The sequence below is a fragment of the Crotalus tigris genome, unplaced genomic scaffold (assembly GCF_016545835.1).
Source record: "Crotalus tigris isolate CLP2741 ecotype Arizona unplaced genomic scaffold, ASM1654583v1 scf7180000018301.7375997, whole genome shotgun sequence".
In the NCBI taxonomy this organism is placed as follows: Eukaryota; Metazoa; Chordata; class Lepidosauria; order Squamata; family Viperidae; genus Crotalus; species Crotalus tigris.
Window position 1 is genome coordinate 1,198,163 of NW_024096931.1, and position 14,264 is coordinate 1,212,426.

The window sequence follows — 14,264 nt, forward strand, 5'->3', positions numbered from 1 at the left end:
TTTTCGTTTCAGAAAAATTGTCTGCTCAATTTCTTTATGCTTTTTCAATGTCAAAAGGCCCTCGCTGTTCACCATGGAGTGGCCAGCTTGCATGCAGGTAAAAGAGAAAAAACACCCCTGATGCTCAATGCCCAGCATCCTGTATGAAGCGGCTGCAGCCCTGGCTGAAACACTCTGGGGCGGTCCTGTGCATGGCAAGCCCTGGCAAACTGGGCACCAGAGTGGGATAGAAGTACAAGGCAGCCTTTATTTATTTTTTGACCAGCCAGAGAAGCCCTGCATGTACAGCCTTGCATGTGTCCGGCAGAGCCCTGCAAGTAATTGCCTCGCCATCCATTCTCCTCCTGCAATTACTTGCTGAGGCCTGCTGAGAGTCTCCAGCATCCCAGCATACCCATGACTTAAGTGATTCCAGGCTGCTCCCCGCTGCCACTGGGGCCATAAGGATTTTGCATTGATTCTTTTTTGGTTCTCTCATTTTGCTCATGAGGAATGACTTGCCTGCAGCCCAGATTGCAAGGCGGGGATGGGGGGTGGGGGTGGGGGTGGCAAGGCTGCAAGAGGGACATAACAAGCTGCATCCAACTTTTGCATTCAGGTTTTTTTTTTCCTTTGCTCCTTTTCCCACCTGCCATGAGTTCTTTTCTTCCCCTTTCATAGTGTGGACGCAATGCTGAAAACTTCGACCGGTTTTTCACTCGCCATCCACCTGTCTTAACGCCACCTGACCAGGAAGTCATCAGGAACATTGACCAATCAGAATTTGAAGGCTTTTCTTTTCTTAACTCTGTGTTTTTTAAGACAGAAGTCAAGAGCTAAGTAGACCATCCTCCCCCTCCCCCCACCCCTTGCACACCCATGACCATTTCCATTGGGTCTCGGCTGTTGTGTGGTGGCACCCTCTGTTGCAACCATTAGCTGTCATGCTTTGGATACTTTTTTTTTCTTTTGTGGTGATACTGGAATGACCATCCTTCAAAGACTTGAGCCGCAACTGAGTGTTGTTGCATCAGTGGCACAGGCGGGAGAAAGAGCAACCGAGGTGTTATGGCTGTGAGCCTAAAGATCAGGTTATCTTGGAGGTTTAACCACTCTGGGCAGGAGGCAAGAGTTGAAAATCCCATTTCCTTTAAAGTTAGCGAAACGCCTCTGGATCTTGAGCACCATTTGGTGGTGCTCTCCTTTTCTGTTCCCCACTCGGCTTCTTCCCAAGGAAGCAGTTAGCAAAAGGAGTGGACACGGTCTGGCTTTGCAAGATGGAACTTGGCTTAGCTTCTTTGTCCCTTGCAGCATCACATGTTTAGAGAATGCTGCCTCCTTGCCTTCTGGCGACGTTGATGTGAAACCCATCTGTACAGAGAGACAACTCTCTGTTATTTCCATGGCATCTGCAAAAGTCACAATGACTCAGAACTGGCTGCCAGAGGCCTTTGGGTACAGCCTGCGTTTAGTCCCCAAACCTCAGTGAATCCATGAAGCCAATCAGTAGATGTTCATACTCCGGGATGTTTATTATTCCTATTCCCAGGAATTCTAGGGAATTGAGATGAGGGACTAGGATAGTCTCCAGACCCTTTGAAGGAAGTCATGCCAGTTAGATGGGGTGAGGGAGGCAGAAGGAGGCAGCTTCTGTCCCCAAGTGGGCCACGTTTGAAGTTGATCACCCCCTCATAGGAATTCCACAACATCCACCTTCAGTTGTGCCATCACCATTTCTTGTGTTCTCCTTAACTATCCCATTTATTTGCATTAGTAAATTCACACATAAGAGAAGTCCTGGAACTGGATCTGGCCTTCCCAAGGCTAACTGAAAATCATAAGCAGGATACAGAAGCAAACACTGTCTGGTCTCACCCAGCAGTGCTGACGACATCGTTGCAGATAGCAGGGAAGGTTTTCTGGGGGAATCCCTGGATGCTCCTAGCATGAAGGAGAGTGGATCCTAAGGGTCTCAGGTGGAAGAAAAGAGGAAGAAGGAAACTTCCTGGCTTGCCCAGTTCAGTGAAAAACGGGCACCCGGAAGCATGGAAAACCGCTGCCAGTGTTGGACCCTGTGACCTGGCACAGTAGAAGACGGGATTCAGTGTTTCTGGAGAGTGGAGAAGAGGGAACCCCGGGCTTTGTGGGGACACGGCCGCAGGGGAGGGAAAGGCAGTGCACCAGGAAGGTCCTCCAGAGCCGGTCAGTATTGAGAGCCCTGATTTGCTTTCAGTACTAGAAGAGAGGAGAAGGAGAAGGGTTCCCATGGGGAGGGAGGGGGGATTGACCCTTGGAATCACTGAGCCTGGACACTCCTGCTGTTGAGTTGTGGAGCCACTTCTGTCTTTGTTTTTTAAGCCCAGGCTGCCCTGCCCTGATAAGCAGGCACATTTCAGCAAAATGTCACCACTTACTGTCAGGAGACCCCAGCCTGGCCATCAGAATTCCCTCTGAACATCTTGGAGTCAATGGTCAACCTTGTATCTACCATCCCATGTTACAGTTTTTACGTTTAATTCATATCAACCCTGTGTGGCACCTTTGCAAGTGTTTTGGGGGAGGGGGCGAGGGTGGATGCCGTTTGTCCAGCTGCCAAATTAACAAATTCCATATGTCCTACCGTGCTTTATCTGTGTCAAAAATTTAGTATTTTACTAAAATTAAGCTGATATTTAAAATCCAAGAAGTTTGTGTGTAACTTTACTGAAGCTGTAAAATATTTTTGTTTTGGCTAATATTCTTCTGAGAATAAGAGATATTTTCTGCTGGAATTTGAAGTTGTCTGTGTTTTTGAGAAAGAGGAAGAGAAAGAAAGAAAGAAAGATTCCTTTAAAGTTCAGATTATTATTTCTCTTTTGTTCTTGCTTGTGGGGTATGCAACTACCAGTTTGCTTTTGAGTTGTTTATGTTATGCCAACTTCCCCCTCCCCGAAAGTTATAAAATAAAAAGTAAATATTATTTTGAGGAAACCTCAATTTATTCTAAAACTGGTCTTCAATGGGAGGGGAATAATTTGAAAGCAAAATCTCTGCTCGGATGTTCAAATCTGACAGCAGTAACAGTTATATTACATTTATTACTTTTTAGAAACCATCAGGGCCAAAACTGTTGAACATGACATGTGAAATCTAATCATGAATTTCAAAATGAACTTTCAGCAAGATTTAGGATACTTCTTTAGAAATATATGTTAAACTCAATTTAAAAAAAAAGAGTAAAGAAGAAAGCCCTCTGTAAAAAAATGAAATTTCAGATATGGGTGTTTTTAGCTTCAACTCTAAAAAATATTGGGTAATCTGCATCAGAGTGTTAAAAATTCTGAATAGAAAACCCCAAATTTTTTCTATGATTCTTTAGGGTTCTTGCATTGAGCAGGGATAAGACTCCATTCCCTAAATGATACCCTCTAACTCAAAATTTAAAATCTAGCACCCTTGAGATGATGGTTTCCTCAAGACCTTCAGAGAGAATGCAATTCTGGAGCAATACAAGACCCATGTAGCACTTACCTGGAGAACGTGGGTCTTGGAGATAAGAGCCCATTGCTTAACATTCCAACTCCTCAGAAATGGGTGGCCTCTGAAGGATTCGTGCTCTTCTCCTTCTCAGTGCTCAATCCAAGGACATGGAGTCCTCAGTCAACTGAGGATTCAGGAACAAGCAATTGAAAGTTGCATCATCAAAGTCAGTGGCAACACTTGATGGTTATGTGGCATTGTTGCTTGTCCAAGCATCACCCCTGGAGATGGCATGACCTTGACTTCTTCCCAAATATTCAGATAGTGCCTAAGGAAACCAGAAGGGCTGCTCTTTTCTCAGTCCAAATGATGAAGGTGCCTCCGTTTTCTCTGATGTTTGCAAATAACACAACCCTTCCTTTACAGGCTCTTTCAAAGCCTACAGCATGGTCTTCTGAGGGATGCTTTGGCTAAGATCCCACCCCTCCCCAAAAGTTTCTCTGTCACATCAGGCAGCATGTGGTCATCCCACGACTCACCTCGGCCCACCGCTTTGCTCGGAGACAGTTGTCCTTTCGGGCAATTAGCAGGGTTCATGAAGGAGAGAAAGCAAGAGAGAGATCCAAATAACAAATTGTGCCCCTCCGCACCTCCCACTGAGTGACTATGAGAAAAACATGGGGAAAGTTACCCAGGGGGAGACACACATTCTTGGTAAGCCTTCTTAAGGAAACAGATGAGATATAGTTTTCAGGACATAACATTCTCCTTCCGGCTTCTTCATGTCCACATGATTTCATCAATAATCTACCCTTCAGTAATAACAGACAGGACCACCTACAACAAGGAGGGCCGCTGTCCTGCTGTTCCTTTGCCTAGAGCAGCCTTGCCCAGTCTCAGGCCTTGGATTGAACTCCCCCGGCCCTTGTCATGATGATTCCGTCCAACACATCTAATTAGCACCAGATTGTGGGGGATTCTCCTAGGTGGAGTAAGGGTGAGGTAGAAAGGTTGGGGACTTTGCATAGTTGAGCTGAAGGGGGATTTTGCCTTTCCTGTAGCTCTGTGCTTGTTTCCACACAAATGTTCAAAGCAAAACGGGGATCTGGGTTGCTCAGCAGGGTCTGTGACAATTCACTGCAGCCAACTAGGCACAGCCAACTCGCCACGGGACGAGAGTTACACTAATATGAAAGAAATGGTGGAACAGAATCATCAAAGAAAGGATGCAAAAGGAGGGACAAAATAAAATGTGAATGACAAAAATTAAAATATTTTTAAATTTATTTTAAATAATTAAATGGAATTGTTCAGTTGTCCTGCGGTGAGTTGGCCGTGGTGAGGTGGCCACAGCGAGTTGGCTGGGATGAGTTGTTCCATTCCTTGCACAGCCTGTAGCCCCCGTGTCACCTCTCAAAATAGCAGGACTGTAGTATTTAAGATGGCTTGATCAGGAGCAGACAAGGAGAACAATCCTAGTTATTTTGGCATTAATTCCAAATGAATTCATTTGTTGTTCTGAGATGCATCTGAAAAGTGCCACCTCACAGCTAAGGTGGCCCTTTCATTAACCCCACCTCAAAATACCAATTCTTTTTCTTTCCTTCAGAACTACAGGTATTATGTTGTGGTTACTCTATTAATACAGTAGATTTCCTTGTACCCTCTTCAATGTGTTACTGATTGGCCTGCTATTTTTTGACCAGTTGATGATAACCCTAAAAAGCATTCACAGATACACACAAAACACAACCCACTATATAACTGGCCATTTAAGAGCGCTGCCTGAACACAGCCATGAGACAGAAATCCATTGATCAAAAATTGGTGTTAAAACCTCCCACTTCTAGGTTAGGATCTCGTTGACCAGACAACAAAAAAGCAGAATTTGATTGGCCTTCTGTATCTGCTAATCCTGAGTTTGTATATTTGTTTTGTTTGCTTGGTTTTTTTTTTTATCCCATCACAATCTCTCGACTCTTGGCAACTACAATGTCACAATGAAAATAATGAAAGAATTTAAGCAACTTAAAATCCAAATCATGAAAGTGAAACCCACCTAGGGGCAGAAGTAATAAGAACAAGAAGAGGCACCGGTGATATTCAAAAAAAAAAAAAAAATCTCTATTCTTAATAGTTTCTTAAAATTCCTGGGAGGGCAGTTTGAACACCTTCGGGAGTGCCTTCTAACTCCCTGGGCACCTGGGAATGTGGGACAATGAGAAGCCCCTACCTCCATGTCCTAACAACCAGGCTGAATCTAGTTGGGGTACCAGGGCCCAAGCCATGGAGGGCTTTACGGGGTATACTTTAAGCTTCTCTCTGAAATAGAGTCCCTGGCTGACAATGCAGTAAGAGAATCAACTCCCTGATCACTAAGGTGACCAACTTTTTTGCAATGAAAAGGAGGACACAAATAAATTGAAGAAAAAAATATCGTAAATAAAAGAAACATTTTATTCATTGCAACAATAATACAGACAACTTGCATGTGCAAAGTTTGCCAGCCGGGTGTTTTGGCGCGCTCAGCAGCAATTCCTATTGGCTTTCAAAAGCCAATAGGGGGAGTAGCACAGCTCATGCAAAAGTTGGGAAAAAAACATCAAAAAAAAGGTGCCCGAACGCCGTTCTGAGTGTTCTATGAGGAAAAAAAGCCCTGCAGATTAGTCTTTAAATGTCGAAAAGGAGGACATGAAGGAGGACACTTTTTGAGGGAGGACAGAACTTACAGAAGGAGGACTGTCCTCCCTAAAGGAGGATGGTTGGTCACCTTATGATCACAAAGTGCAGGCCCAGATGCGGACCCAGCCTCATGCTCAGTCAAGCTCCCGTTTTGTCTTTCTCCACCGGTGCTCCCCGTGGCTCCCCACGCTGCCCCCGAACTCGGGCAATTCTCAGTTGGGTTGCAGGGGAGTCCATCCGAGGGCCCCACTTGCTGAGGGCATCTGCAGGGTGGAGCTACTCAGTAAATGGAGACGCTTCCTCCATTCCGCTGCTGCCGCCACTCCATCCATGCTGAGCCCCTGGCTGTCCTCGAAGCCTTGCGATGGCTTCACCCGGCACCAGCAGAGCCTCTGTGTAAGTACGGATCTGGAGAGGTGCCCCTAGCCAGGCGGTGGCAGCGGGACCCCCTCACCCTTTCCCAGCATTTGGGTGATGTGGCCCCTTTTGCTGGGGGTCCTCCTTGTGTCTTCCTCTGCACTGCTTTTAACTATTTTGCTTTTTCATCCAACAGAAAGACAAACACGACACTTCCAACTTCGATAAGGAGTTCACGAGGCAGCCCGTGGAACTCACGCCCACCGACAAACTCTTCATCATGAATTTGGACCAGAATGAGTTTGCAGGCTTCTCCTACACTAATCCTGAGTTTGTTATTCACGTTTAGGCCGCCTGGCAAATATTCCTACTGTTGTATTTGTAGGGCTGAACCCCAGGATGCTGTGTGTGTGTGTGTGTGTGTGTGAGAGAGAGAGAGAGAGAGAGAGAAAGACAGAGACAGAGACAGAGACAGAGAGACACACAGAGAGAGAGGGAATGTCCACCTGAACCCACCCACGCTCTCACAGTCTTTAGTTTTCTGGGGTTCATGGTGCCCGTGATCCCAGATAGGAGCAGAGGTGCGCCTGGCTGTTTTCCGTCTCCCTTCCTCTTTGTATGCACAAATGGTAGAGACACCCCGATCCATGGAGGGACTCCCGTTTGTTCTAGGGAAAGAGTGGCTGGCACTCTCAGAATCTCCAGCCAGGATGTTTCTGTCTGATTTCAAGACTATGGTCTCAAAGTACCAGACTTACTTCTGTCTTTGTGTTTTGCAATTTCTCTGAAACTGAAGCACTGATTCTTTTTCTGTCTTGGAATGCTAAGCATGCTTTCTGCCCTCCACACATATGGCTGCAGCTGTGACCCCGTATTATTGTTTGGTTGTTGTTCCAAGATGTCCAAGAATCCAAAAAGTCAACATGGTGGCTCCACCCCCTTTTATATTATGCACCATTATTGATAAACACCCCCCCCCCAAAAAAAACCTGTTGTTCAGGCCAGAACCAAATCTGTCGGTGTGGAGAACTTTGTGTCCTACAGTTGTTTCCAAAATGAACATCTTCTTTAGTGGCTGTGAACACACTTTAGAACCAAATTTCCTTCCCAACCCCAAGTTCATACAGTTGAAGGGTTTACTTAGGGCTCTGCTGCTTTGAGGGCAGGAGGAAAGAAGCCAAAAAGGAGAAAATAAATAATAAGAGAGCATTTAAACATCACTAGGGTAATTTGCAGTCTCTGGTTAAATCTGGCTTTGAAAAACAAACTTTTGCTTACGTTATTATTTATTTGTTTCAATTTTGAGGCTGCCCCATTCAGGGCTCAGCCACCATCCTAGCCCACCAGCTCTTTAACAATTTGCAGCAATTCCAGAGGACGGGTGGGGTCCTGATCTCCTGGGGTGGATGGGTGGGTGGGGGAAGGATCCAGTGGTGGGATTCCAATGGGTGAACAACCGGTTGTCTGTGTGGATGCTGCTTCTGGAAGTCCATTCTGGACTTGTGCAACAAAAAATTAGCTACTGGTTCTGCTGAAGTGGTGCGAACTGGCTAAATCCCATCACTGGAAGGATCCCATTCCACAAGAGTGAAATGGTGGCTGTTAATCGTTCTGGAAGAATTAAAAAAATTCCAGCCCCCCCCCCTTCATTGGTGACTTGAGCATATGGTGGAATGTGTGTTCACAGGAGACGGACAACTCATTTGGGCTGTTTTTATCCGATATAACCTGGATTCCGGTGCTGACTAATTTCTCCAGGCATCTGAAACTACACAAACTCTTTCCAAGGTCTGCTATTTCCACAATTAGTCCCACCAAACCATATGTGTTCTCTCCAAGTGCTGTCTTTAGAATCTTGCCAGTATTTGTATTACTTGGTACCAACATTCTTAATGGCTGAAAAATGCCAACGTGCCCAAAGAGGAAGGCAGGTGTCTCTGGAAAAAAAAATATCTTTATTCGTGTTGTGTCGAAATGACAAATTGCAGGCTGTTTTTCCTAGAGTGCCTTCTTGTTTTGTTTGTTTGTTTGTTTGACTGATATTGAGTTCTCTCCTGATGCAAAGGCTTAATGTTCTGTGTGTGTGTCAGAAATAGATTTCTTGTAAATATCCTGGGAAGATAGTTCTGCTCTGCCTCCTTTTACTAAAGCTATGGAGAAACAAAAGTTCTTCACCCCCTCAGTGAAGGCCAGGGCAAGAGAGAACTTCTGAAGTCGGGCAACCTGATCCTATGGAAGTTGAGGAGAAGGACTTCTGGGTCATAGGAGGATGGCACGTTGGCCTGGACAAAAGTCTGGAGGCTGCAGGAAATGGGACTGGGACGGCAGCTTCGGACTTGGGAGTCTCCTTTTGCAACCAGTTGCCCTTGAAGACCAAGCCAAGAGCCCATCTCCCCAGCACCGCCACCCTTTGGCAATAATCCATTGAAGAGAGTATGGCTTAATTCACTTGAATGCCTGTAAGAATATCTCAGAATTGGGGCACAGGGATGAGTGAAAATGCCAGCCCAAAGGGAGGCAATGCCAGTCCTTGGCAGGCAGAGTCCAGCTTCCTGCTCTTAACAAAAGAGGTGACCCTGCCAAGGGAGGAAGGGAGCAGCTCCAGCCTTCAGTCTCCACCGGCCCTTGAGAGTTGCTCTTGGGAGAGGACAGAAATCAGCGGCCAAGGGTTCCAGGAAACTGGTCAGGGTTGGCCATGCTCTGCGGCCACTTCAGCATCAGTGTGGTTTTTCACAACTTCCATATTTTGCCTGACGCCACCTTGAATTCTTCTATGTAGATATTCTTAATTTGGGGAGCATGTATCATATTTTCAAATATATTACTGTGGAGTTAAAGGCTTTGGTGGATGTGGGTTGCATCTTGTTTCCATTCTTTCTTAGGGTTAAAATGTCAGCACGCCGTGTTTTGAAACTCAGGCAAGGCGTTTGAATGGGAATGTGTTTGGCAGCACCTACAAACAGTGGGTTCCTTCTTCAGCTGCTGGGTGCTCCACGGGCCTTCCTTCTGAGGAGAAGGCTTTGGACCCGAGCCTGGGGCTTCAAGGGAACAGACAAAAAGGTTGGGAAGCCCAGTGACACACCCTTTCCCTCAGATGCGTGTTTGCAGAATGAGAGCCTCAGTTCCCCTGCAGGCCCATCTTGTCTCGGCTGCCATTCCAAGGGCTCTTCCAATCTCAAGGAGAGGCTTCAGTTTAATCAGGACAACCTGCTGGCCAGGGAATTCTGGGAGCTAAAATTTGCATATCTTCAAGTTGCCCAGGTTGAGAAATGCTTTAAAGCAGGGGTGTCAAACTGCCGGCCCGCAGGCTGGATGTGTCACGCCAAAACTGCGCCCACCCCATTGCCGGCAATGGGGGAAAAAGTGGCAACATGTCACGACACGTCACGTGACATCGCAAGTTTGACACCCATGCTTCAAAGCAGTGTTTCCCAAACTTGACAATTTTAAGGCATGAGGACTTCAACTCCCAGAATTCCACAGCCAGCGTTGCTGGCTGTGGAATTCTGGGAGTTGAAGTCCACATGCCTTAAAATTGTCAAGTTTGGGAAACACTGCTTTAAAGGGTCAGATAGAATTGCAGACGCTGCTACATCTCAAAAGTCAAGATAGAATAAGCAGGGTGATGCCCCAGAGAATTACCTGGAACGCTACTCACTCCAGCCGTTTCTGCGCATTTGTCGTATACATCCCTGAATGGCTGCAGAGAGGTAAGAATTAGGACAGTGTAAGAAACTGAAGTGTCCCCAAAGATCCTCTTCTCAAGAGACTAACATTCACATGCTCTTAATCATGGACTGGCAAACCACTGCAGCCAGTGGTTGGATCTGTTCAGGGCTTCATCTAATCCTGCAGGTTTATAGGCTGAATCAGTGATTTTTAGTTCATGTAGGTGCACTATGGTGACCTCTTTCCCTGTCCTATTGCCACTGAATCCTCTTCCTTATGGTGAGACCGGGCACTTTGGCCCCGAGGATCAGCTCTGGCTGCCAGGAACCACCAGGCAATGGGAAGAAAACTCTCATTTGGGGGGGGCACACTTCCCAAGACCCAGGGTCTCTGTGGCCTCTCTGCATCAACCCCTCAGTGCCAATGTTGTGCTGGACATGCCAGGAGCTGTCTCTGTCCTCTCTTCTTCAGTGGGTACAGTTGTTGAATGGGCAGCAGACCCAGGCAGCTTCCTTGCTCACGAACAATTCTGTGATTACACATTCATGCTACTTGAAATAACACAGCTGGATCCCTGTGGTTCTTTCCAGAGGCTGGCCTTTGCTCCAAGGGAGAGGCCTTGCCAGAGGGGAGGGGGGGGACCAGAGGTAGGCCAGGAATCCCTACTCCTTCACAAAAATGTAAATTGAGCTTTGGGATATCGAAAGGCTATTTATTTATTTATAAAATTTATATGCCACCCAATCCTTAGGGACTCAGGGCGGCGTACAAAATTAAAACAATAAATATAACAATAAAAATGAGTTCATTCATATAGCATGTCCCAATCGTGTCCCGGCCCCCCCGGGGACATCAACCCCAGGCCTGCCAGACCAGGAGAGTTTTAATGGCTTTCTTGAAGGCCGGCAAGGTGGTTCGAATCTCGGGGGGAAATTGATTCCACCACGTCGGAGCAACCACAGAAAAGGCCCTCCCCTGAGGGCCCGCCAGCCGACATTGTCTGGCCGACGGGACCTGAAGGAGGCCCAATCTGTAGGACCTCACCTGTCTCTGGGAACTATGCGGAAGTATGCAGTCCTGTAAGTAACGTGGCCGCCTGCTGTGAGCGGCTGCAGAAGTTGGATGGCGGTGAGATAGGTGTCGGGGCATGAGAGAACTGGCTGTGGCAGTCCTGAGGTAAGTGGGTAAGACAACCCCTGAAAATAAAGAAAAAGAGAAAAAGAATAAAGAAATAAAGAAAAGAGAGAAGCAACCTAGAACTTAGGAGAAATTTCCTGACAGTTAGAACAATTAACCAGTGGAACAACCTGCCTCCAGAAGCGGTGAATGCTGCGACACTGGAAGTTTTTAAGAAGAGACTGGACAGCCATTTGTCTGAAATGATATAGCAGGGAGTTGGACTAGAAGACCTCAAGAGTCTCTTCCAACTGTTGTTGTTGTTGTTGTTGTTGTTGTTGTTATTATTATTATTATTATACCTAGTGCCTCTTTTGAAGGTAAAAAAACAACATAAGACCGGTTCTTGTTTTGAGGGAAACACAGTAGAAGGTGCCCCTGCACTAAACACTTTCCGTCTGCCAATTGGGTTATTAACTTCTCCATTTTTATGGTTACCAAACCTTCAGGTATTACATGGGCCTATCAAATTTAAATCTGTTTTCTCCTGCTAGACTAAAAATTTAGGCAATTTAAGGAGGCTGTGATGTGACAGCATCGGAGACCCTGAAAGCAAACATGTAAGTGGCTGCAATGAAGGATGACAAGCTGTATTTCCTCAAGAAAAGCTAGTAGTGCATTCATATCTGAATCAACTCTCCAATAGTGGGTACTGAGTGCATTTTGTAAACACCTAATTTGGTGTCAGCTTGGAATATAATTTCACAACACAGAGACCTATCGAATCTGAATAGAACCCCCCAAAACCTAGGATATTATCCCTGGAATTCTCCCAAAATTGTTACCAAATTGTAATTTTCTAATTGAGTCATTAAAGGAGAAAATGACAAATGCATGCACTAAGAATGTGCAAAGTTTACTCTTCTGTAGACACAATTTTGAGGAATATCAGACTATCCCATTTTTCTCCTCGGCCACAAATCAAGCCATCCCAGAATGGTTGGGATTTTGTCATCCAGCAAAGCAGGATGTCCCATTGTTTCTTGGGAGGCTCTGTGAACTTTGCACACATATTAACAATATATGATTATAATTAGTACAATTAAGAATAAAAGAAATGTCATTTTTCCATAACCCAAAGCCCAGGGACTTGTTCGGGGGCAGTACTTGGTACTTGGGGCTCCCCCACTTTTTACTGTGCCACTTAGATGGACAAATAACTATGAGGAGAATTACTTTGATATGATGTGATGCAGTAAGAATGAGAATCATCTAATCCTACAGCTAGAAAGGACCTTGGAGGTCTTCGGGTCCAATCCCCTGCCCAAAACAGGAGTCCTTGTACCATCCTGGACAAATGATTGTCCAATCCAAGAAAAGGAGACAGCCAAACGACCTATTGGCCCTGTCTATCTCTGTGTCTTCAAGAGGCCCTGAATGGACAGGCCAAGCAGGAGGTCCATTGCTAAGGTGTGCTGAACCCCATCTGTGTCCCTCATGCTGGAGGACATTTGGTGGCTGACCAGGCACGGGAAGCTATGCCGAGGGAGGGCTCCATGCCCTTACATCTGAAAACCATTTTCCTGGAGGCATTTGAGGTGCTGCCTCTAGAACAGTGTTTCTCAACCTTGGCAACCCGAAGATGTGTGCACGTCCAACTCAGTACAGTTGAAGATGTGTGAACTTCAGCTCCCAGAATTCCTCAGCCAGCTTGGCTGGCTGGGGAATTCTGGGAGTTGAAGTTCACACATCTTCAAGTTGCCAAGGTTGGGAAACACTGTTTAGAGCATTTTTTTTTACTGAAATGTTGCAGTATTGTAAGGACCTACCTCAATCCCTCTTCCCAAGAAAGCAGAACTCTTGGAACAGCTTCATTCCAAAAGGAATTTTTGTTAGGAAAGTAGACAGCAGGCATAGTATCTGAGGGTTTCCCACGTGAATCAATAGACTAACAGAGTAACTGGCAAACCCCACCCCAATAGCCCATCCAGTCAGTTCAAACAAGCCAATCTCCAGGTGTGAACCCGCTGTGGGAACAGGGTTGATAAGACGCAGTTCCCAAGGTTGTTAGGTCTTTGTGCCTCTTTTTCTGCAGCTAAAGATAAGGGAGATGGCTAGAGATGCATTCCTTTCTCACCCCAGGCTGACAGCAAGGGAAATAGATCAAAGAGCCAGCAGATAGAGGAAAGCGGAGAGAATACATTGTAGACCCCATATCTTCCCCCCACCTCCAGGAGTATGGCAGAACCCACAGGAACATAGAATAAAGAAATTACCCCCCTCCCAGAACAACAGGGTTCTGACAGTTATTTTATTTGTCATCTTTATAATTGCTAGCTGCTTTACAGCATTTGTAGAAGAAAACACAGTTTACCAAAAAAAAAGCCATAATAAAGAAATGCAGGGATACACAGGAACCACACAATGCATTCCAAGAGAGCTGTTTACCCTGTCTCATCACTTTTTCTTGTCTCTGCCTTGTCTGCACCAAAGATTTTGCCGTTTAGCTGGGGGGAGGGAGGGGGGAATGGAAGAGTGGTGGGGTCAGCTGATGAAGTAGAGCAGGACATGGCAATTCAATTTGCAACATTTCTCTCTGGAAGGGGGAAATCCTTTGAAAATGGTGGCAACTTTTCCAGTGCTCTGAGACACACCCCGTTTTGTGGAATGGAGCGTAAAAACAGAATCACGAGCCTTCCATTATCACCTTCACTCAGAAGGCCCTGGCATTAACTTGCTCCAGAACTGGGCCTGAAGAGCAGTGGGAGAGAGGGGAGGGGTGAACCAGGTCCATCAGCGATTGAAGCATGGATGGCTTGCTTCCAAAAAGCCTTAGGAGAAGGACAGCTGTCACCATTTTAGTCACAAATGATACATTTGGCTTCTGTGACACTCTTTAATGATTGCAATTGAAAATATATGATTCAGCTTTTTCAAAGGTAACAAGTAATGAAGCCTGAAGCTCTTCCCTAGTGACTCTCTCTAAGTAGGAGGCATCTGTT

General features: G+C 46.0%; 1 protein-coding gene across 2 annotated transcripts in view; it reads left to right on the forward strand.

Annotated features, from left to right (window-relative positions):
* PRKCB (protein kinase C beta) overlaps nt 1-7,872 on the forward strand; it is a 206,926-nt gene extending 199,054 nt beyond the window's left edge. Inside the window, exon 17 of one of the 2 annotated variants that reach the window (XM_039349688.1) lies at nt 6,674-7,872. In XM_039349688.1, the coding sequence (XP_039205622.1) occupies nt 6,674-6,826 (153 nt within the window). In that variant the 3' untranslated portion in view covers nt 6,827-7,872. Of the gene's footprint in view, nt 1-660; nt 2,939-6,673 lie in introns of those variants that run through there. The other variant, XM_039349687.1, reaches the window with a different exon arrangement.
* Nucleotides 7,873-14,264: the final 6,392 nt, after the last annotated feature.